The sequence below is a fragment of the Sabethes cyaneus genome, chromosome 1 (genome assembly GCF_943734655.1).
Source record: "Sabethes cyaneus chromosome 1, idSabCyanKW18_F2, whole genome shotgun sequence".
Taxonomy (NCBI): Eukaryota; Metazoa; Arthropoda; class Insecta; order Diptera; family Culicidae; genus Sabethes; species Sabethes cyaneus.
The window spans coordinates 31,228,781-31,251,335 of NC_071353.1; the positions used below are offsets into that span (position 1 = coordinate 31,228,781).

General features: G+C 41.0%; 2 protein-coding genes across 3 annotated transcripts in view; one reads left to right on the top strand and one right to left on the bottom strand.

Moving 5' to 3' along the window:
- The first annotated feature begins 398 nt into the window (after window positions 1–398).
- Window positions 399–12,144, top strand: LOC128733067 (mitogen-activated protein kinase kinase kinase 4). 2 transcript variants are annotated; one of them, XM_053826651.1, is made up of 7 exons: window positions 399–647; window positions 6,810–7,001; window positions 7,278–10,809; window positions 10,876–11,164; window positions 11,223–11,329; window positions 11,397–11,576; window positions 11,713–12,144. In XM_053826651.1, exons 1-7 carry the CDS (start codon window positions 559–561, stop codon window positions 11,800–11,802), a joined length of 4,479 nt encoding a protein of 1,492 aa, XP_053682626.1. In that variant the 5' UTR covers window positions 399–558; the 3' UTR covers window positions 11,803–12,144. The 2 variants fall into 2 exon arrangements, with proteins under 2 accessions (XP_053682626.1, XP_053682627.1); XM_053826652.1 differs by having other exon boundaries at window positions 6,813–7,001.
- Window positions 12,145–21,899: 9,755 nt separating this feature from the next.
- Window positions 21,900–22,555, bottom strand: part of LOC128743047 (choline O-acetyltransferase) — a 79,120-nt gene continuing 78,464 nt past the window's right edge. The window contains exons 9-10 of the mRNA XM_053839560.1: window positions 22,257–22,457; window positions 21,900–22,094 (exon numbers count right to left, since the gene is read on the bottom strand). Coding sequence (XP_053695535.1) covers window positions 21,900–22,094; window positions 22,257–22,457 — 396 coding nt within the window. The remainder of the gene's footprint in view (window positions 22,095–22,256; window positions 22,458–22,555) is intronic.

Genomic DNA, 22,555 nt, shown 5'->3' on the forward strand with positions numbered 1-22,555 from the left:
CCTAGTGTCATCAAGTCTACTCGTTAACTAGCTAGCTCGATGATACTGGGCGACTTCATAATCAACTCGCAAGGTAGCAGCCGGTAAACTCGCCCAATGTAATTAAAGCTTTAAATGTAATAGGCAACCTGTTATACCGAGATGGGAATTATCGTTAATCATTCGAAAAAGGTGCGTTTTACTTCATATTACCACATATAAACATCAATCTCTGCCTTTTCATTCCCCTCAAACGTCAAACACATTGCGAAAATGGCGAAAATAAATTGCGTGTTCTTCTGGCTCTTCTCAGTTTCTTTTTGTTTAGGTTTTCGCTGTCAAATTTTATGGTGAAAGTGTCAGAAAATTTTCACTTTCCGATCAAGGCGGTCGGTTTTTTCGCTGTCCACCGTGATAATGCAGTAAGTTTGTGTTTTGTTAAGTGTTTGTCGCGGACTAACAATAAATCAAGAAATTCCTGACGAAGATTAGGGATTGCACACGGTGATTTAGATGTCGAAAGACGTTTGCTTTTTAGTGCGTTTTGTGGGGAAGGAGGAAAAATCCTAAATCAGAAAAATGGCCGATTCGGACTGGAAAAGTCGCGTAGGAATTGAGCTCAATTACAGCTCCGGCGATGAGGACGATTGTGACGATGCTGACAGCAGGTATATTGCTTATTTATGCGTGTATATTTTGCGACAGGTGAAGGATACTGAAAACCGAAACCAACGAAGCGTGTGGTTGGGGATTTCCCAAAAGCCAGGGTCATGAACTTTTTCTAGATTTGAAGGTGACAGTTTCGTTTTGCGCACCTGATGCAATTTGCTAGCAAAATGATGGGAATCATTCGCACTAACCAACTGTTGCTTGGTCTTGTGTTGCGTTGAATAACTTGATGGCGCATATTCTAGCTGAGACCCGTTTGCACAGCTAATTAGCGTTTTTGAAGTGTTTTGTGTGCTAAACGAGGGTGGATTTGGATAAATTTAAGTACTGTACATGTGGTGGTGTTAGCCACAGCGACTCCCCCCAGCTCCGTTTTGTTTACACAGTGATAAGGAGCTTGTGTAACTGTGGATTACAGAAAACTCGTTTCTAATGAGTAGGTATTCTTCCCGTCAATTTGCTGATATTGGTTGGTTGGATGAACGTTTGGTGTAGTGAGGAGAACACATGCGAAACAATTGCGTGCAAACACTTTCGGAAGCACCGGTGGTTTTTGTTTCGTGAATATTTGTTTTTAACGTGATAAGCATTTTACGGGTTATTACGCTCAGATGGTTCAGTTTTTTTGTGCGGTCGGTAAGTTTTCATAAATTTTGCTGACTCTGCGTGCGGTGTAAAATGTCAGTAGGTAATGCACCGGTGCTGGTCAACTATTAGATAGAAAACAAAGCATTCTTTTTGATTAGTCAAAGGGGACTCTTTCTTTCTCCTTTTTGGCACCGACCTTTTGATCCATAAATGAAAGGTGATTAATTGTGTTACATATCGACTTTTGATAGCAATTCTTTTCAATATCAAAATGACATTTTTATTATGTCAAGTGTTACGATAAGTGAAAACGATACGATCAGTGAAATTTCTCCATACCTGTTTGAAACTGTTATATTCAACCGATTTTTGCAACAAAAAGTACTAAAGTTCCCTGTTTATTTTTAATACAAACAGTAACCGATGTTCTAGAATGTCCAAGCCGACTCAAAATACATCCAAATGCACACAAAATAAAAATTCGTGTTGGAAAATGCTGTGATTTGATACCATATTTACCATATTTGCTAAGAAAATTCATATTTACCAGTTTTGAGTTCCGGTGGATGGACACTAAATACATCCAAATGATCACCCAGGAGCTAGTGTCCTGTGATTTGATACCCTTTTTTTCGCAGAAAATTTGAAATGACCAGTTTTGAGTTCTACTAGAAACAACAATCAATGTCCCACAGTGTGGGGCATGAACCAGTGCTCTACTGGATAGTATAAGGTTATTTATTAGGACCAAAAATACAATGGATGACTTTTTCGCAGTCTTCTAAGTTTTATCTCATGTGTTACTTATGACAGAAAAAAATCCGTTGCGATCTGGAATATCTCCTGGAAGTGGAACCATAATTTACCAACATATTATTTCATTGTTGCATGAAAATCAGTGGAGATAGCGCTAAAACATAACTTTCAATACTCTAATTTTTGTTGTCAAGGACGTAAAGATTAATTATTATTATATTACTAGCTGACCCGACAAACTTAGTATTGCCACAAATTAAACTGTGTTGTACATAAATCCTGATTCTAGAATGACTTTTATCACAATCTTGAGCTTTGCAAGTTTCTGGGGAGTTCATGGATGTTTTAATATACAAATTTTCCTCGCTGTAAAGTAGAAAACAACTTACCCCATTGCTTAGCCTGATAAAATAGAGCGGATAGCATTTGAACATTCGCCATCATTACAAACCATTTCGCTGAATATCATTTTGTGGAACATCAATTCTCGGTTGATTATAACGCGAAATATAGTGTTTCGCAGAATACCATTTCGCGAAAAACCTTACGCGGGATGTACCATTTCACGGAAAATCTTTTCGTAGAAAGTACCATTTCGCAGGGGTGCCCCAACTGAAGGAAAGTAATAGAGGTCAGTAGATCTAGGGAAATAAATAAACCTAGATAGAGGTGATCTCTATGGGGGGCTGCCCCCCGCAGTGACCGGCGCTTCCGACAGTAGGTCGCCGGCAACACTCGTGGCCTGTGGCCGGCTCGCGCTGAATTATCTAATGTTACTATTAATAGTTTTTGGTGGTCGTGTTATTGATTAATGTTTTATGAAAGAGTCTAAAATTTCTTGAGTTCGATTAGTTTTTGAGTTACCCAAAAATTTCTGTTTTATTTGTATGAGAGTCCTTATCCCTCTACCACAGGGATGCTGTTAAGCAGTTCCCTGCCAGCTCTCAGTCACCTGCTAGTTCTTTTCTTGGAATTTAGAATAGGTTTAAAATTGTTTTTATAGTACGCAGTACTTCTGTAAGACGAAGAAGACTCAGCTAATATGTTAACTGATTTTGAATTGGGCTGCGCAACAAACCAACATTTGAATTTGAGAACGGCAGGATTGAGTAATGAAACAAAGACGTTGATAGTATCTCCACAGCGGGACAAGACGTGGAAAGGAGAAAGCGGAAAAGTGTGGTTCATTGAAGCAACGCTTACTAAGTTTGTATAACGTTCCTCATTACCAAAGCTGGGGCATCCGCAGACCGAACCCAGCTATAGTGGGGGCCAATCATAACTGGAGCCGAACATGATTTTCCCTCAGGTTCTGTCATTAGCGAATATTGGTGAACCTTTGAACGACATAGGACTGGAACATTTTGATGTTTTATAAATTGTGTGATCAATAGCCAATCGCTGAATTGACAAATTTGATGAAGTGTTAACATCTTTCGATTGCGCGTCCGAGAATCTATGAAAGAAGTATATGGGTATGGCTGTTGGCTTAAAAAATTAATTAAAAAAAACAGTCGAATGATCGTTTTCGAAGCGCAGGTTGAATGCAGAAAGCGTACACATTCACGCAGTCGCAGTCAACTTGTGATCCCTTTTCAAGCCTTGAACGCAACACCATTTGAAAGACAAGAACTAAGAAGGAAAGTTGTTACAGTTGAGGTGATTTTAGGCAAATAATGCACAAATACGTTAGTTATATTTAGAGTACATAGTCCGCCTCGTTAACACTGACATCGATAAAATAAATATTAAGTAAACTGCTTGAAAAAATATCTCGTACTCGATCTTATCTTACTATACAAACGTCAAAGCTGTCACACTGTTCTACAAATACCAAGAAGAGAAGCCGTTTCCGGAAAACGAGCCAGCAGAATAACTGAAGTAGCGTGTGGTGTCGCAAGTCCGCAGCGAAAGCTGTTAATTCTTCCCGTAACACCGCGTGTCATAGTCGTCAAGTAAACTTGGTTTGCCGCTCCATAGCCCTCAGTAAAGAAAATACGCGTAGTGTAATCGAATTTGCTTCATTTCGGAGAAAGCAAACCGAAAAACCGATAACGCTCAGATCCGTAAATCGACCGGTGTGGAGATTACGTTGGACGAATCCTCCTTCCCGTTTAGGCATCTATGACGAGAGCGGAAAATCGATATAGTCTGCGAGATACATACAAAGTTCAACCGTGCGGACGCTACGTCACACGTGGTAGAGGAAGATTATACACCGATTCGCTTACGGCAGTGAGACACGAAGATAAACCGTGCATAGGCTTGGACATCGTACGTAGCAAGCGTTGGATCTCATTCAAGTACTGTGCCAAGAAAACGACCAAAAGAAACCTTCCAACGAGAAGTATGTCATTATTGCTACCTCTGAAGTATAGTTGCTAACAGCCGGAACATGATTCCGTGGTTTTTTGCCATACTTGTTTACCTACGCATCGGATTCTCGCAACCGTCTAGGTACGACAGAAACGACGGTTGGCTCGAGTGATTGTACTCGGCAAAGTCAGATAGTCACGGCTCAGCTGATATACACCCTCGCTTGGCTCGGACGTATGAAACCGGCATCAAGATACAGGCAGACGGACGTAGTTCGATTCGGGCGTCTGTAATCGTCGACGCGAAGCCGAGGCGCCTTATTATCGACGAGCGAACTCGTACAAGGCAATACTGCGAGACGATCGGAGTAATTGGTCGCGGCCAGCAAGCGAGCCCGAAGAGAAAGACTAAACTGAACGCTTTGTCGGTACGAATAGCATCGAACGTTCGACGTCGACTAAACAAAACCAAGGCCGACAGTTTGTTAAGCGAATGGCAGAAGTGACAGCAGCGAACGAGAAAACGGTGGGCCCATCAACGAGCAAGATTTTTTCAGGAAAACGCCTCCCCATCGGACTAATTGACCACCAGATTTTTGCCAGACATTTTTATTCGTGTTCGCTAGATTTTCGCGAAAACCTGTTGGCAACCTTGGTCGTGAGCACTCTAGAAAATAAGACATGTAAAATTAAAGCGACATAAGATAGGTAGGGAGAGAGGAAACCAAGAATGCATCCTATGCAATAAAATTCATAATGTTTAATTATGTGGGCGTTTATTTAGATTCAGTTCGTATTTGTGGATGATTTGCAGGACAACTTGCAACAAAGTTCCGGACCGATTTAGAAGGAAAGTTCTGAACTGTTTGCGTCTGGGTTAACTGAGAACACTGAAAAAGGTTGAACAGAGAAAAGCGAGTTGCAAATGCAACTCTTGGTCGATTGATAAACCGAGTAGCACCTGGTATTTATTCAAAAGTCGCAAATAACCCTCTGTTGCTGGAGCCGGTCGGGTTGTTGAAGAGAACTCTTTTCCTTGCACTGTCAGGCATTGGCCCACCTTAACCTACTGATTTTCGCCAGATGTACGATGGGAATCTCTTCGAGCAGCACCTGTAGTTCGTGATTCATACGCCTCCGGCACTTTGCGCTTTCAGTTTCCACCAAATATGCGCAGCACCTTACGCTCGAACACGGCAAGGGTGCGTATGTCCTCCGTTAACAGCGTCACTTCCTCAAGTCGATAAAGAACTACCGGTTTATTAAGGATTTTGTACATTGTCTTGTCAGCTTCGAATTGCGGCGTATTTTTCTTGTTCGTAGCGTTTTGAGAAGGGTAAAGCAGGCCAATTTTCCCCTTGAATGCTGCTGCTGGATCTCCCTACTAATGTTGTCCGCAGTCACCGCAAACCGGAACAGATAAAGGTTGACATTATTCATAGTTGATTTTGATTTTTGATGAGTTTTGAGATTTTGAGTTTTTACCATCACTGAGTTGACATTCGTGCCTCTCGTTTCGATGCCCGCTCGTCGGATCACCCCCTCAAGAGCGGTGTTCAGCAGCATGCAGGATTATCCCTCGCCGGGTCTCGAAGGAACTCTAGAGTGTCCCCGAGATGCGCACGAAACACATTACTTGCGTTAGTTTATCCGGAAAACCGTATTCGAGCATTATCTGCCATAGCTGGTCTTGATTAACTGTATCGTATGCTGCTTTGAAACTATTTTGAAAAAGTTGACCCATGAAAGATCTTCGATTTTTCGCACGTAAGCAGTTTTTAAATTGGTATTTTCTATATTCAATTTGGACAAAGCAATAATCAACTTTGCGTACAAACGTTCTTTCGGATTCACCCTCCCCGTCATAGTTACAGTTTTGTCAAAAATACCTGCGTTAGTTATTCACGCAACAGCTTCTATCTCACTTGTAGGGTTGGATCATGTTGTACTTTACACCCACGATCAGCAAACTGTTTCCTTCAATGGTACTTCATCTAATCAGTGTTTTTTTCTATTTTTAAACACATCTTAGACGCATATCGGAAATCAATTATAGGAGTAATCTGCTAGCGTTTATTGCTTACGACGTATTTTTTCTTACTCAGCGACGCATAAGCGGAAGTTCGGAAGTTTGATTTTCGTAGTATCCGCTAGATTCTTTCAAACACGGATTTTTATTAGGTTGCTCGTTTGCCGCTATAGCGTTGGGCATGAATCAGATGTTTCATCGCTACCCGGTAGAGTGGCTCCAAAGGAAATAACAACACTGTCGTTTGTTCTTATCTATTTTTTAAATTTTTGTCACATTCACATCTTCGGCTAGATAAGATAAGCGGCGGGTTTTCTGCCTCGAGCGGAGACGATTTAATTTATTTACCGTTCGACGTCCGCACGTAAAGTGACCACTAATGAGTTGTGAGTCTCTTCAATCTATTTCTAGTGTCTCAGGGTTTGCAAGTTGCAACAAAACATTTTAAACATATTTTTATTGCTCTCTTTCAGTAGCACTGTGGTGATTCCATCTGGAGACGAACCTGATTTCATTCTCGGTTTTGCCAGCAACTCGCAGGAGTTTGAGGAGGGCATACGAATTCCTTCAGTTGACGACGTACTCAGTCAGTACGCAGATCAGTACGGTAGTACACCACCAAGAACAAGAATAAAGAACAAAAGCAGAAGTTCGCGGCAAAGAATGTAAGTATTCTATAGAACAACAATAGGAGCTATTTTTTTTGCTTCGCGAATCCTTCGGGCCACCATGTTGCTTTTCCTTCAAGTTCAGCACCACAAACACAGACGTTTTGTTACATTTTTCATTCGATAAGATTGTATGGTTCGATTGATGGTGTTAGGTGGTCATTTCAATCGCGGTTAGCAGAAAAATGCACTCCGCTACAGATAAGATAAACATTTGTTGAAAAGACACAAGGTAAATATTTTTATTGCAATCTTTCTTCGGTAACCATGCAGGGAAGGAAACATCAGAATGCGCACCGGTCGTTTGGCACGGCCACGTGCTGATCGTCGTAACACGGTTGATTGTGCGCTATTGAATCAGATGATAATGGAACCCGATGGAGAGGAGAAAGTTCGCAGTGATAAGCGTTCGACGCAGCTTCTGCGAGAATCGGAGCGTGAGATCAAAATGGCCGCCGGAGGTAATGCTATTGTAACTAGGAACTCGGGAAATTTTGGCCCGTCAGTAAGACCTATTGAGGAACGAGCTGAAAGCATGCCCATAACACGCGCTGCTACACGTAATGTTTCGCCTGGTGTGGTGCCGGCTCTCATCGAGTCGTGCAATAGATTTATGAGCGTCAAGTGCCGTCCCATTGGCTGTAGAACCTCGGCTCCTCCGTCAGCGTTTGCCAATTTTCGCGATTGCCCTGCCAATGCGAGAACGGAGATACCTCAAAACAGGATTGCTTTTCACGAAACTTTTTCCAATTTGATTAAATTGGGAAGCATTGACAAGGATCGCACCAACCGAAATGTGGTATCGACAGAAGACCGGATCTGGCAAACGCAGGCGAATGACCTCATATGGTTAGAATTACAAGCTTGGCATGCAGATCGGTCGGTCGAGCAACAGGACAAGATTCTTTGTCAGGCTAGAAATGAGATAGAGACGCTACTCGAGGAAATAATGAATTTTCGTTTCCAAAGGCACTTGGCCCGGAACGTTAGTGAGGTTAGCATGGCGGACAGTGGTTTTGGTTCAGAGCCTACTGCCTCCACACTGAACGGCGAAACAGTTCGTGAGTTCTGCTTCGGTTGTCTATCGATGTACTGCAAGGATTGTCTGGAGGTGCAAACGATTGCATTGAAGCAGGTAGAAGATTTGTTGTTGCGACTAGAGTCTAAAGAAAGCCTTTTTCCCTCATCCAAAGCGATGGGAATGGCTTTTGCGCTGTATCAAAGCGAGGAGTTCGTTGGTCGTGTGAAAGCAATGTGTTTGTGGTACAACATGACCAAACAACACCGGTTGACTTTGCTAATTTTGGGTAAATTGTTAGCAAGGTTACAAGGAAACAAAAAGTCCTACCATTGGCCGATAATGGAAACGGATAGCTCTACGAGCTCTTCGGTGCAGGACGAAACCATTGAGGCTGGTGATAGTGGGCAAGGCGAATCGACACCCAGTTCTACTGGAGGTTGTTCTGCTAGACGTGTTCAGTTTGTAGATGAGGGAAGTGCCACCGAAAGTGCAAACAGTGACGAATCCGGTCGTGAGTACTCTGACTTGGAAGATTTTTCTATTCGCCGACAGTATACCTTTACTGGTGATACTGAAATGTGTCACTATATGAACACTTTGAATTTGTACAGTGTTAATTCAATCGCAGAGGTAACCTCGTATACGGACAACAATTCCACCACTTTGTATCGAAGATATATAGAAAACGTACTCAAGTGTCGCGGTCTTGGAAAGTCTTTAACGTTTCTGCACCGGCTGCATAATGTTGTTCTACGCAAGGCGCAGTTGACATTGGAAAAGCCGGACACGCAGGATCATGAAGATGATAGTTTATTCATCGAAGAAGATGTTCCTTGTATCGAGCCTCCATTGGATAAAGAACAGGAAATTGAACTGCGTCGTTACGGTGCTTGGAGCGCGGAAGCTAAGGCACTGAAATTGCCTTCATACGTTCCGGCATTCATTTTCCTCTCGCTGATACCTTTGGAGGTAATCCAGGAATTTTTAAAAATGCGGCTGGAAACGAGGCATGTGCAGCCGAATCCTCTTAGCTTGGAGCAGCACATCAAGGAACTGAAGGAAGGCCTTACGTTGGCTATGATTCACCGCGATCGTTTCCAGAAACACATCAACACTGCTCTTATTGATCGAGAATCAGAACTGGATAAATACATTGGTGTGTTGGAAACATTCGATGGGACGGTGAAGAATATATTTGAACTGTACTTAGAGTATGCGGAACAATGGATTCTAGTGGCGACACCGGAGGGTCACCAGAAATCGGCACTGGATGAAGAGTGGCGTTTTACTAAGCTGGTTTGTCCGATGATCCCCGGTCAGCACGCAATCGCCGCTAAACGGTTCTGCAACATAGTGGAAAAATTGCTAGAAGATACGGGCGCAAAAATGATCAAACGTCTACGTGAGCTAGAGGATCAGAGCAAACGGCTTGATAATACTGTGAAAGATCGTTCGGGTAAAAAGTGGCAATTTCTGGCACTTTGTCGTGAAACGCAAGATGTACTTACGTTCGCTCGGGATAAAACAATGAAAACTATGCTGTTTGCTAAGGGTTTGTTCCGTGATCTAGAGAACTGCGACTTTCATCGTGACCACTGTGATGACGGCGAGGAAGAACCGCATATGGACGAGGTGGTACTGAGAAACGTTGGCTTAGGGCGTAAGAAGAGCCCTGTATGTCAGGAAGTGGTCGACATTCTGCGGTTAGTGAAAAAGAATGCTTTGTTGCTTAGAAACAAGTTGACGTTAATAATTGAGAACTTGCAGGATGAATGTAGTATTCGAAATATGGCGGATTTGGAGGAAAACGATAGAATCGCGGTTCTGTCGAGAACACGGGAGATCTTACACCAGGGATACAAATTCGGATTTGAGTATCACAAAGATTTGGCAAGGTTGTACGAAACGAAAGCGGAAAACTGTCGTGATCCGGAGTGTGAGTTGAAATTGTCTAATGCGATCGTACAATTTGCTAAGCTTTGGATGAAGTTTGTTATGGAACGATGTGAACGGGGCAGAGGGCTAAGACCCCGATGGGCTAACCAGGGATTAGAGTTTTTGATTTCTGCCTGTGACCCCCAGTGTACGAGTCATTTGAGCAATTCTGAATTTGAAGATCTTAAATGTAAAATGGATACGTGCATTTCGCATGTTATTGGCAGCATCAAAGAGGAGCGTTCCCGTCGTTCTCCGAGGTCGAGAAAAGGCTCGCCCGCTCCATCTCCAACGCCGGGACGAGCCTCCATTCCTTCGATTACCCTCAGTAAGGCATATCAAAATCAGTTAAGCTTGCGAGAGGATGGAGTGATGCTACGACCGCACCATCTTCACGAGTCACCAGATGTATATCGGAAGCAGACTTCGTACGATAGTGTGCAAGAAATAAAAATTCGAGTCCCGACGGAAACATTGCTGGGCACGAAGCCGCTGCGGCAGCTGCGTGTGCGTGACGCCATCAATAGACTTGATAATGAAATGCATGAAAAATTACGTGACAAAAACCTGATCGGTAGTGTAAAGGAGATAAGCAACTGTGATAAGGTACTGAACAGAGCGCGCAGCGTAAACTTCAGTTGGCATCGCGGTATAAAGATAGGCCAAGGACGTTTCGGTAAGGTGTACACTGCGGTGAACAATTCGACCGGCGAGTTGATGGCGATGAAGGAGATTGCTATTCAACCGGGAGAAACCAGTGCGATAAGAAAGGTTGCAGAGGAGTTGAAGATATTCGAAGGCATCAACCACAGGAACCTGGTCAAGTACTATGGAGTGGAAATTCATAGGGTTCGGTTTTGCATGTTTTTCATAAACACGATCGGTATATATTTATTCTCGGTTTGACTTTTGCAGGAAGAATTGCTAATTTTTATGGAGCTGTGCCCGGAAGGAACATTGGAAAGTTTGGTCGAGCTTAACGGCGGCCTTCCCGAGGCGCACGCTCGGCGTTATACTATCCAGTTGCTCTCCGGTGTTAAAGAATTACATCGCCACGGAGTAGTTCACCGGGATCTAAAGACGGCCAACATATTCTTGACCAGAGATGGCAATTGTTTGAAATTAGGTGATTTCGGGTCCGCTGTAAAGATTCAGGCGCACACCACAATGCCAGGCGAACTGAAAGGATATGTTGGCACTCAAGGTGAGGAAAAAATGTTTTATGATGATAGGGTTAAATTCTGATTGGTGTAATCTTCCAGCTTACATGGCACCGGAAGTATTCACTAAAACGAATAGTGTAGGACATGGTCGGGCAGCTGACATTTGGTCTGTGGGCTGTGTCGTTATTGAAATGTGCAGTGGAAAGGTAAAGCTAATGCTTTCGAAGGTTATTTTGCGATTAGCTATGATAAATGTATCGTTGTTCATTGTAGCGCCCTTGGCATCAGTTTGATTCCAACTTCCAAATCATGTTCAAGGTTGGAATGGGAGAAAGTCCAGCAATTCCGGAATGCTTATCTGAAGAGGGACAACAATTTGCAAGTAACTGTTTGCAGCATGATCCGAAACAGCGTCAAACGGCAGCGGAACTACTGCAACATAACTTTTGCAAGGTAAGTCCTAGTTTCCCGTAAAATTGTATCCATGCCATTAGCAGGTACAACGCCTGTTTTAGATCATGAGCTCTCCGTTAAATTTTTTAAGAAGGTTAGAAATATTCGATACAGTTTCGTTTGCATTTGTTCGTAGGTCAGTGACGATAGTTTAGATGAATTGGATATGGAAACGCGACGGTCTTTTCGACGCAATCTCAACTCGACGTCGTCTGTAAAGTCGTAAAAAACAATGATACGTAAAGGTATCGGCTACTTCAACCCCGGAAACGAGACATAACCTTTTCCCTTTTCACGATTACGAGTATCATAAAGACTGTTCAGTATTGAAGTTTTGAAGCGAACAAAGATAAAAGGACATTACTACTTAATCTCAAGGTAAACCAAGTTTTATACACATTCCACGGAGTTCCGAATAAAAAAGAAACCATTAATATAGTCATTGAATTATATCCGGAGGATATTTAGCGAACATATTTTTTTCATTAGTACCTTTGAACACCAATGTTTGCATAGGTAAAAAAATTGTAAAGAAAAGCACGGAAGCAGTGTGGACAACAACGTTATTAGCACGTTTTTAATATACTGTTAATCACATAAATGTTTGCCGCGCGAGGTTTTTCTTTCAATTTATCCGAACAAAACGCATACCCTTGCAATGGAATTTTATTTACCGATACATTTAGGACCACTATGGGATTTGAGGAGATATTTTGTGTTTTTTTTTCTTCTTACTGTACGCAACAGTTAAGGTACACAAGGCGTAACACATAGTTTCTTTTTTGTTTAATACTGAAACAATTGTAATCATGCATTTACTAAACACAATAGTTTTTTAAAATTAGTGTCAGATTATTGTGACCATACTATTTAACAACAGGTATATCGGACTACTAAACATCATTTTCCAGTGAATCTCAATTATAGTGAACGTAATTTTCTAAGCACCTCATTCACTAGTTATGTGATATGTTGTTTTTGAACACGTAACAATATGTGGTAAAATTTCTCTTTTCTAAAGCTTTCACACAATTTTTGTTTGGAGAACATTCGATTTCCGAATGGATGTAATTCGTATTCTTGAATACGTAAACAAACTCAAATAGTCAATAATATTAACTTTATTTAACAGTTCAACTTCACAGTTTTGTCTACTCTCAGCCATGACATGAATAGAAAGCAGGGCTGTCTTGCACTCAGTGCACATAATTTGCTTATTTAACTGTAACACCTTACCCAAGCAAAATTCGAAAATGCTATGCTTGGTGCATTTATAGAGTCAACTAGCTGACCCGACAAACTTCGTATTGCCACAAATTAACCTGTGTTGTACATAAATCATGAATCTCGGATGATCTTTGTCACAATCTCGAGTTTTGCAAGCCCCCCAGTGGGCGGCGCTTCCGACGGCGGGTCACCGGCAACACTCGCGACCGTCTCGTCCTGAATGATCTAGTGTTACTATAGATAGTTTTTGTGGTCTTGTATTGACTAATGTTTTAAGGAAGAGTCTCGAATTTCTCGAGTTCGATTAGTTTTTGAGTTTCGCAACAATTTCTGTTTTATTTGTATGAGAGTCCATATCCCCCTACCACAGGGGTGAGAGGTCTCTAACTATCGTAAAATGAATTCAAGACTCCAAAATCTCCCACATGCCAAATTTGGTTCCATTTGCTTGATTAGTTCTCAAGTTATAAGGAAATTTGAATTTCATTTGTATGGGAGCTCCCCTCTTAAAAGGGGAAGGGGTCGTAATTCACCATAGAAAAAATTTCTGCCATCTAAAACTCCCACATTCCAAATTAGGTTCCATTTGATTGATTAGTTCTCGAGATAAGAGGAAATTTGCATTTCATTTGTATGGAAGCCCACCCTCTTAAAGGGGAGATGGGCCATAACTCGCTTTCTAAAGAAGAGAGGGGTCTCAATTCACCATAGAAAAAAATCTTGCGTCCAAAACCACTTACATGTCAAATTTGGTCCCATTTGCTTGATTAGTTCTCGAGTTATGAGGAAATTTGTTTTTCATTTGTATAGGAGCCCCCCCCCCTCTTAAAGTGGGGAAATCCATAGAAAATATACCATAGAAAATATTCTTGCCTACAAAAACACCCACATGATAAATTTGGTTCCATTTGCTTGATTAGTTCTCGAGTTATGAGGAAATTTGTATTTCGTTTGTATGAGAGCCCCCCCTCTTAAAAAGGTAAGGGGTCCTAATTCACCATAGAAAATATTTTTGCCTCCAGAAACCTCCACATGCCAAATTTGGTTCTATTTGCTTGATTAGTTCTCGATTTATGAGGAAATTTGAATTTCATTTGTATAGGAGCCCCCCTCCTAAAGTGGGTAGGGGTCTTAATTCACCATAGAAAATATTCTTGCCCTCGAAAACTTTCACGTGCCAAATTTGGTTTCATTTGCTTGATTAGCTCTCGAGTTATGAGGAAATTTGTATTTCATTTGTATAGGAGCCCCCCCTCCTAAAGTGAGGAAGGGTCCCAGTTCATCATAGAAAAAATTTTTGTCTCCAAAAACACCCACGTGCCAAATTTTGTTCCATTTGCTTGATTAGTTCTCGAGTTATGAGGAAATTTGTATTTCGTTTGTATAGGAGCTCCCCCTCTTAAAGTGGGGAGGGGTTCTTATTCACTGTAGAAAATATTCTTGCCCTCGAAAACTTTCACATGCCAAATTTTGTTCCATTTCCTTGATTAGTTCTTCAGTTATGAGGAAATTTGTATTTCATGTGTATAGGATCCCCTCCTCCTAAAACGGGGAGGGGTCCCAATTCATCATAGAAAAAATTTTTGTCTCCAAAAACACCCACATGCCAAATTTGGTTCTATTTGCTTAATTACTTCTCGAGTTATGAGGAAAATTGTGTTTCTTTCGTATAGGAGCCCCCCCTCTTAAAGTGGGGAGGGGTCCTAATTTACTGTAGAAAATATTCTTGCCCTCGAAAACCTTCACATGCCAAATTTGGTTCCATTTGCTTGATTAGTTCTCGAGTTATGAGGAAATTTGTATGGAAGCCCCCCCTTTTAAAGAGGAGAGGAGTTATAATTCCCCTTATAAAGAGGGGAGGGGTCTCAATTTACCATAGAATAAATTCTTGTCACCGAAAACACCCACTTGCCAAATTTTGTTCTATTTGCTTGATTAGTTGTCAAGTTATGCAGAAATTTGTGTTTCATTTGTATGGGAGCCCCCCCTCTTAGTGGGGGGAGGGGTTTCTAACTATCACTAAAACCTTTCTTGGCCCCAAAAAACCTCTACATGCATATTTTTATGCCGATTGGTTCAGTAGTTTTCGATTCTATAAGGAACATACGGACAGACAGACAGACAGACAGAAATCCTTCTTTATAGGTATAGATTATTATTCACAAGATTGCTGAACTAAGTATTACTCTACCTAAAGTATTTACGGCGCACTCTCAGTTCACACTGGGTGGCACGCAGACAGGGCTCTTGGTGCACTAGTGTGAACTGGGAGTGTGCCGTAAATACTTTACTTAAGGTAGAGCAATACTTAGTTCAGCAATCTTATGGATATTAATAGACTGTTTAAATGCCCCATACATAATATTTTCGAATTTTGCTTGGTTGAGGTGTTACAGTTAGATGCAAAATAGGTGTACTGAGTGCAGGACAGCCCCGATAGAAAGCAATGTATGAATATAAGAATTGCAGTTATTCTTACCTTGTTTCTCTTTGGTTTACCTATTGAAACTAAGCCTATGTTTGTTTATTTATTATGACATGAGAAAAAAAATTTTCGTTGATAGTTATATAAATAATCCGGGTGTTTCAAGCTTTGTATGAGAAGTTATAGTTTTGGAATGAAAGGCACGTGACCCTTTCTTCAAGCCTCAAAAGAACCGTACATTATCCTTATCCTCAATTCAGTTATTCTTTGCGAGGAAAAAAATAGATGCTGCGATCTTGTTCAAAATTTTTAATTTTTTTTTATTCCTGGATCAATTTCGATATTATGTCCGATAGCAAATGAAATAATTTTTACTGGTTGGACTGCTTGAGGGCGTAAATGAGGAGCAGAAAATGGGCATACCGACGACCTCCGTGTCCGTCAAAGTCCGCCAAGATATTCAACCTAATGAATTTGGAGGCACTGTGAGCCAAAGAACAGCACAAATTATGCGAGGTTTGTCTCATCGTTAACGTGAGAATTCGCCGCAATGGGTATGATCTACTCTCAGTTGGCTTCGAGGTATGACACTGGTCTAATAAGCCAGTCGTCGTATGTTCGAATCTCACTGGGAGAGGCTGTTAGAGTCAAAAGGATCGTAGCAACTGGCCCTGCAATTGTCCTGCACTCTAACAGCTGGCTGCGAAGTCTGTCGTATAAAAATAGAAGGTCAAGTTTCGATAACGGAATGTAGCACCTAGGCTTTGCTTTTTTTTTGGGTATGATCTACTACTACTGATCGAGTCTGGAAATGCCAAGAGTCTTGGTATCGAAGAAATCTCTTAACCGTTACGGTTGAGATGACGGTCATTGAGTTCGTAACTAGTATTCATCGAAGTGGGTGAATAGATCTAAACCGATGGATAAGGCCTGCAAAACTGGTGCATGCTCCGGGCGGCTCATACAGTGGACAAACTGAAGCTTTCTAGACAACGTCGATGAGTAAATTGCCCGTTATAATGAATACACTTGTGAAACCTGAAAGTGCAATGATATTCGAAAGCTATTTGAGCCGCTTAGAGCTGTTCACTCCTGTACAAAGTAATTGGAGCGACCTCATTGCCGTCTACAGACCAAGTGTAGCTCGTCAGTTATAGCTGGCGGAATTCTTGATTCCGCAAATCGTGCTGGAACAAGCAGTCGCTCCTGGTTCGAATCGAAAGCTTGACAGAGGATGGTTTCATTCGGTGGGAGGTATGAAATCCCATTCTTGTGAAAGACCTATTTGCTCAACTTACCAGGTAGCACAAAACAGAAGTGGAAGTCCGAACGATTCGGCGATCAAAACTAGTAACAGAGACTTTTTTGTTTTTCTTTTTCTTTGGGAAGGTTTTCGCATCGAAGCGAATAACAGCAATATAAGCAGAACGCTCGCTGCCAATCGCATAGCAGAATGCTTTCGTGTGCATTCGTATGCGTTCGTGTGTTTTCGTGGGAAAAAGTGACTCGCTACCGCCAGGTTCGCTAGTATCTGTAGAAAGTAGCATGTACGTGTTTGGATCACCCCGGTGGCAAGTTTGACGTTTGCGAACAAAATAGATGAAAAAGTGCGTGTAAAAGAACGATTCATACGATATTTCTGCAGCACCACACGTGATTTTCGCTGCATTATCATTTATTTCTTGTCCTAAAGGCAACGTTTTCTGTTAGTTGATAGTAAATTATTTTATCGATGAATTGTTATTAAGATTCATGTAAAATTCTTCACTTCTACGTGATTATGTTTTGTTGGCTTGATCGCATCACTTCACTGTAGCCACGTAGCTAGAGGTGGGGGCCAGGAGCCCTATCTTGGCTCCTAATACATTATATGCATATCTTACTGCTTATAAATATAGTAAATTACAATACATTTAATGTATTGTAGTTCTAAATGAAAAAATATGCATATAAAACAGTTAATATCAAAATTGGGCCCCCGGGCCCCCCCTTCTGGCTACGTGGCTGCTTCACTGCCGTGTGAATGCTGCGTATTAAAAGCAAAACGCCTCTAGCGCCACCTCATTTTGTGTCGGTTTCAGGAAACATAGGTTGGTTTGAATTTCTATTTCCACTTCTTTTTCTTTTTCTGTGCAGATAGTCTCCTTATGGCAATGCGGAGACTGTAATGCTTGAAAGTAAAACTAGGCAGGAATGCTGAGCTACGCGAATTCACGAACAAGTTCTTAAAGGGTATGCCCATAAAGCTTCTGTGCTGACACCGCTGACACCCGGCGAGTGTGGTACTCGCCAATTGCTATTTCAGTGATGTACGACGGGAGAGTTCAAATGCAGGTGTTTACCGATGCGAGCGATAAGGGCTGCCCGGATGAAGGAAAGAAAGAGCTTCGAACAATCGTCCGCGTCCCAAGTAGGTGGCGTATGGGAGCGCATGGTACGAAGCATGGAAACTCGACGGCAGAGGATCTCTCATCGATGAAGTTCCATTAACGGGGTTGGTAGAAGCAGAAGGGTTCGCAAAATGTTCGGCTCATCTCATTTACATGCCCCAGACTTCAGCGATTGTGAAGTTCGAACCAAGGAACCACCTTGTCCGGCATCCACGAGCCGTTCCGAGAGCCTATCAGCTTGGCGGAAACCTTGTAGACCGTCACCTTCAATTGCAAATCGTCACTTAAACAATGAAGCAATGAAGCTTCGGTTTTAACTGAAGCAGCACCGTTTCACTTCGAAATTGGCTTCAATCAACATCAGTCAAACGAGTTTCACTTCATCGTGATGATCGGCTTTAGTGTTTAATTTGAACTTTTCTATCAAATATTCATTAGAAGGCCAGCAACTTTCAACGCGAATGAATTGAATTTGAGTAACATTTCCTGCAATATAAACGCTTATTATACCAATCTTGTCAACATCATCGACAAATAGTGTCTAACTTTCAGTCATCGTCACTTGAAACAGTCACCAACTTCAGCTGACGCTTGCTTCAAACGTTCTGTTCAACAAATGAATCAAGTCGCTTCATGTACGATGCGAAGGTAAGAGAAAATCAGCTGCGTGAAAATGAAACAACCGTTGCGGCCAAGCCCCTGGCAGACAACCATGTTCTCGCCGCCAACATCTCGTGTGTGCGAAAATGAGATAGCAATTCAGCACTGCGTTTCACTCAACTGCCAGCAGTCTGATTTGGGCCCGCTGTCAAATTTTGAGCCCCGGACATGCTGTCGCTGACGTTTACTGCAGCTCGATATAGAGATGTCGATAGGGTGGTTGCGGCGCAGAAACTAACGGGTGACAACTAAAATTTTGGAATTTTTTTCTCAAGCTGTCAAAAAAAGACAAAGATACATGGAGAAGATCTGATTTACCGAAATTGAAGATACATTATCCATTGTTGAAAAAAAAATTAGTGTACATTAGAAAACGGTCCGTAATCGGCTGTTCGGCGAAGCTTCCGTTTGATGTCCGAACAGGAGCGTTGTACGGCCGTCATGTCAACTTTGCGAATGCATCTCTTGATTCTACCAATCAACTGTTTGCAATTCGGGGGTCTCCAGTTATTTTTGTACACCAAAGAACTCAAAATTCCGAAGAAATCTTCGATTTGGCGCACTAAAACAGATTTGGCGGGTCGTGGTTTTTGGATATAAATGGGATCGAGTGGTTATTCAGGAACGATTGTTTTTTTTTGCGTAATGCGATGGTGCTCTATCCGGTCAAAACACGTTGTTGAATGTCTAGCTTGTTTTGTTAGACGTCTAACGGTTCAATGGCGCCCATTCTTTTACTCGTGGAATACGGTTTCCACTTTCTAATGAATTGTCAAGAGTCTACAAGGTCTACAACTAATGATCACTTACAAGGAAATATTACTATCGGCTACAAGCGTAGAGCTTAATCGTATATACCATAGTACATATAATTCTATTTGTTATTTGAAAAACTTTGCTGAGAAAGATCATTTAGAAAATAGGGCTTGTAAAAATATTATATCTCAAGTTTTTCGAGAGTTCTCAAACGATTTACAAATTGTTAATAGGCAGTTAAAACTTGCTATTGTGCTGATGATTTTTGCTACGTTTTTTGGAGATTTTTTTGTGGTTTGGTATAAATAAACATGAATTTCAATGGAGATTTACTGTATTCCCAGTAGTTTAAATCTACAAGCTAATCAAACCTTTCTTAAATCATGACGTTTTCATTCTTTGTTTTTCTCATTATCATAAAAATCGATGAGAAGTCTTTTTACACTTTAAAAGTTGTGTTCTTAAGCTTTAATAAATCTTTTCCATAATCCCTAATGTCGCTATTTATTTATGGCGCGGCCTTTTTAGAAGTTTTTCAAGAAATCTATTGCTTTGAAATTGGAAAAGTTGTGTTTGAATATATTTTTGTGAACGTAACTTTCATTTTGAGCATAAAAACTGCTTTTGAAATACCAAAATATCAATGATTCGTGCTTGTACTGTGTAAAAGTTTCTCAAGCATATCAGCAGTGCAGTGAAGTTGTAGATAAATAGAATTTCACTATATTATATATGGTTAGGTTCTAGATCTGTGACAGATAGTAACCTTTTCCCTGTAAGCTGCTAAGTCCACACCCATTAATTTTTTGTTGTTAAATGTGACTTATGTAGAGATGTACATTCTAACAGTTATCTAAATTGTATAAGTACTTGTCTATTGATATGTTTTTGCTTTCTCAGTTTACTCATAAGTTTAGGAATGATATGTATCCGTTACCCGGTTCAGACTAAATGCTATGGTACATTGCATTGGTTGCTTAACTTCGTCGCTAAATATTGTTATTTTCACACGTTTGTTTTGTTATACAAATTTTGCTAGTATCATACTGGTGCTTGCGGTTAGGATTTAAAGCTTTCATGTAGTTATGTTATACAAGTTTCACTCTAGTTGAATGCAACATTGGGCACAAGCTTGCACCTATGCATACAAGTCGTTCGCTTCTATTCTATAGGGACACGCACGCACACAAAATTTTGATGTTTTGTTGATGATTAGATTTGTTTTACCACCTACAATTTTGCTTCGTATAATGGACAAGAATTACTGTGCGGGCGCTCGAACCATGCCATCTTGTCTGATCAACACGTGGCATACGGTTTTTGCTTGTTAAATGAAACAACAACTCACTCAACATGATCTAAACTTAATTGCACATATGAATAATTATGTTCCGTATCTTATACCGATTTTTTCTGTTAAAGCATTCCTTTTAAATTAACACACTAGATTGATCACTGAGGGGGGTTTTATAAAGCTTAGCTTTTTGTTGAAACAAAATCACATGCATTGACTAGAAGTTTTTCTACGGACCTACGAAACTTCAGTAACGTATAGGTAGTAACATTGACTAAAATACTACGATATTGCTGCTACACGCAGTTTAGTAATATAACTCAACTTTTTTAACAATCATAAATTCATTTTGTGTTTCGTATTATTCTTCCGCTTAGAAGAGATTGGTTATAGTAACAGTATAACAAGCGAATAGTTAGTGCAAACCGTGTAACAACTTCTATACAACTTTCAGTTTTATATACTAGGTATTTTGTTTAGCAGTTTCTTTCTTACTTGCTAATGATATGTTTCAATTTCTTTGGTTGGTTTCCTTTGTCCCAGGATGCTAACCGCCGCCGGTGACGTTCGATGAGCTAAGTTTTTCGGAAGTTGCAAGTTACTGCATTGATTTTTTTTATTAAGATTGAATGTGATAATAATTTTGTTATTTTCACTGAAAAAAAAAAGAAATTTTGAAAACTAAGGACAGAATTGATTGATTGGTTCAATCGACTATCTGTGGAATTTCATTCATAAACTATTTATCAAAAGACGCACTTTACGGCAGAACCCATCTGTGAGAAGAAATTGTGCCCCCAGATTACGACGAAGTGCGCCAAGGGTGCCTTACTTTTGGTAGGACGAACATACCTCAGGATGGATTTTCAGCAGCCTCCCCGGTTGTATTTTAAGTTTTATCATTTTTTAAAATTTGCACGTAAATTGGCCAGGGAAGTGCAGCTATAGACGAAAAACCAACGTTTTCATCCGGCACAAGATTATAGCCGGGGATGTGGATAAGCCATCTTCTTCATTCTACCGTTCATTAAGGCACACAATTGTCCTGTCAAGTTTTGGCCAGATTTGGTAAGCTGCCACTACTGCCGGGGGACGTACATTGATGTAAGCATGACGAATTGTAGATTTCATCGTAAAAGATGCCAATTGTCTCCAATTGACCAATTGACTCCAAATCCTTTCAATTTGAAAATATTAAAATAATATCAACCGAAACCCGTAGCTAATTCGTCCGTACTTCAGTTGGGACCTTGTAGTCATTAAAATTTTCCCCTTCTTCCTATTACAGAGTATACGATCAGTAATGCACTAGATTTCCTAGAACGCGTAAATTACATTAAGCTCCACTGAACGCATCCGGCGGTGCTGCAATCCTGACCAAATGAAAATTTACAATATCCAACAAAGTTTTTTTTGTTCTTCTTCTAAATTACCAACTAATTGATATGTTTGAGTTTGGTTGATTACCGTGTAGATATACAGTTTGATATGTATTCGTTTTCTTTGGTTTGTTCGCCGTTGTTTACAGTTTTACTAACGCAAACCTAGTGCGATAAGGCCTCCTGTAGAACTTAAGACAACAGATCTCGCATCGCGTCGAGCGAGTCCTGCAACGACCGAGCGAATCGAGAGGCGCTCGTTTTGTCCGATGAGAAGAACGCCGAAATACAGAAGATTATCTCATTCGGGTGCGGATTGTATGAGGCTCCGTAGCCGTGAGGAGTCACTGGACCGTAACCCATAAAGCTGTTTGTTGAGCAGGCGACCTTAGGAAAAGCAAGATGGTTATTATGTGATTTATAAAGATACGGGTTCAGTGCAGTGCGTTTCGGAGTGCTGACTAAGTGCTTGTTGAGAGTACACGTAGAACATAGTGGAAGTGCCATTGCAGGTGCGTGGTTGTGCGTATTGTGTGGTTTGGCTGGTACCTGGCTGGTCGAGAGAAGAAAACAGTTAGCAATCTTGTAAGTTTCATCTGTGAACAACTCATGGAGAGTGCCATTTTTCTCTTTGCTGGCCTCCCGAAGACCCAGCAGATGAATGTCTATACCGTGCCCTAGAATGTTTTGAACCATAACCTCCGTTTGGCGCGCAGCAGCACAGCGAAACAATTCCCTCAAATGGTCTCTCTAGCAATTAATTCAATAAAAATCATTATTGTTATCAGAAAGCAGTTCACAAAAATATTTAGAAATAACCAGATGTTAACGAAAATAGAATCAATTTT

What these genes read in the sequence shown, in the direction of transcription:
- LOC128733067 (XM_053826651.1), top strand. Translation starts at nt 559, where the DNA reads ATGGCCGATTCGGACTGGAAAAGTCGCGTAGGAATTGAGCTCAATTAC. An exon ending in TGTGACGATGCTGACAGCAG is followed by an intron (nt 648 to 6,809) that starts GTATATTGCTTA and finishes GCTCTCTTTCAG; the next exon opens with TAGCACTGTGGTGATTCCAT. An exon ending in TGCAACATAACTTTTGCAAG is followed by an intron (nt 11,577 to 11,712) that starts GTAAGTCCTAGT and finishes ATTTGTTCGTAG; the next exon opens with GTCAGTGACGATAGTTTAGA.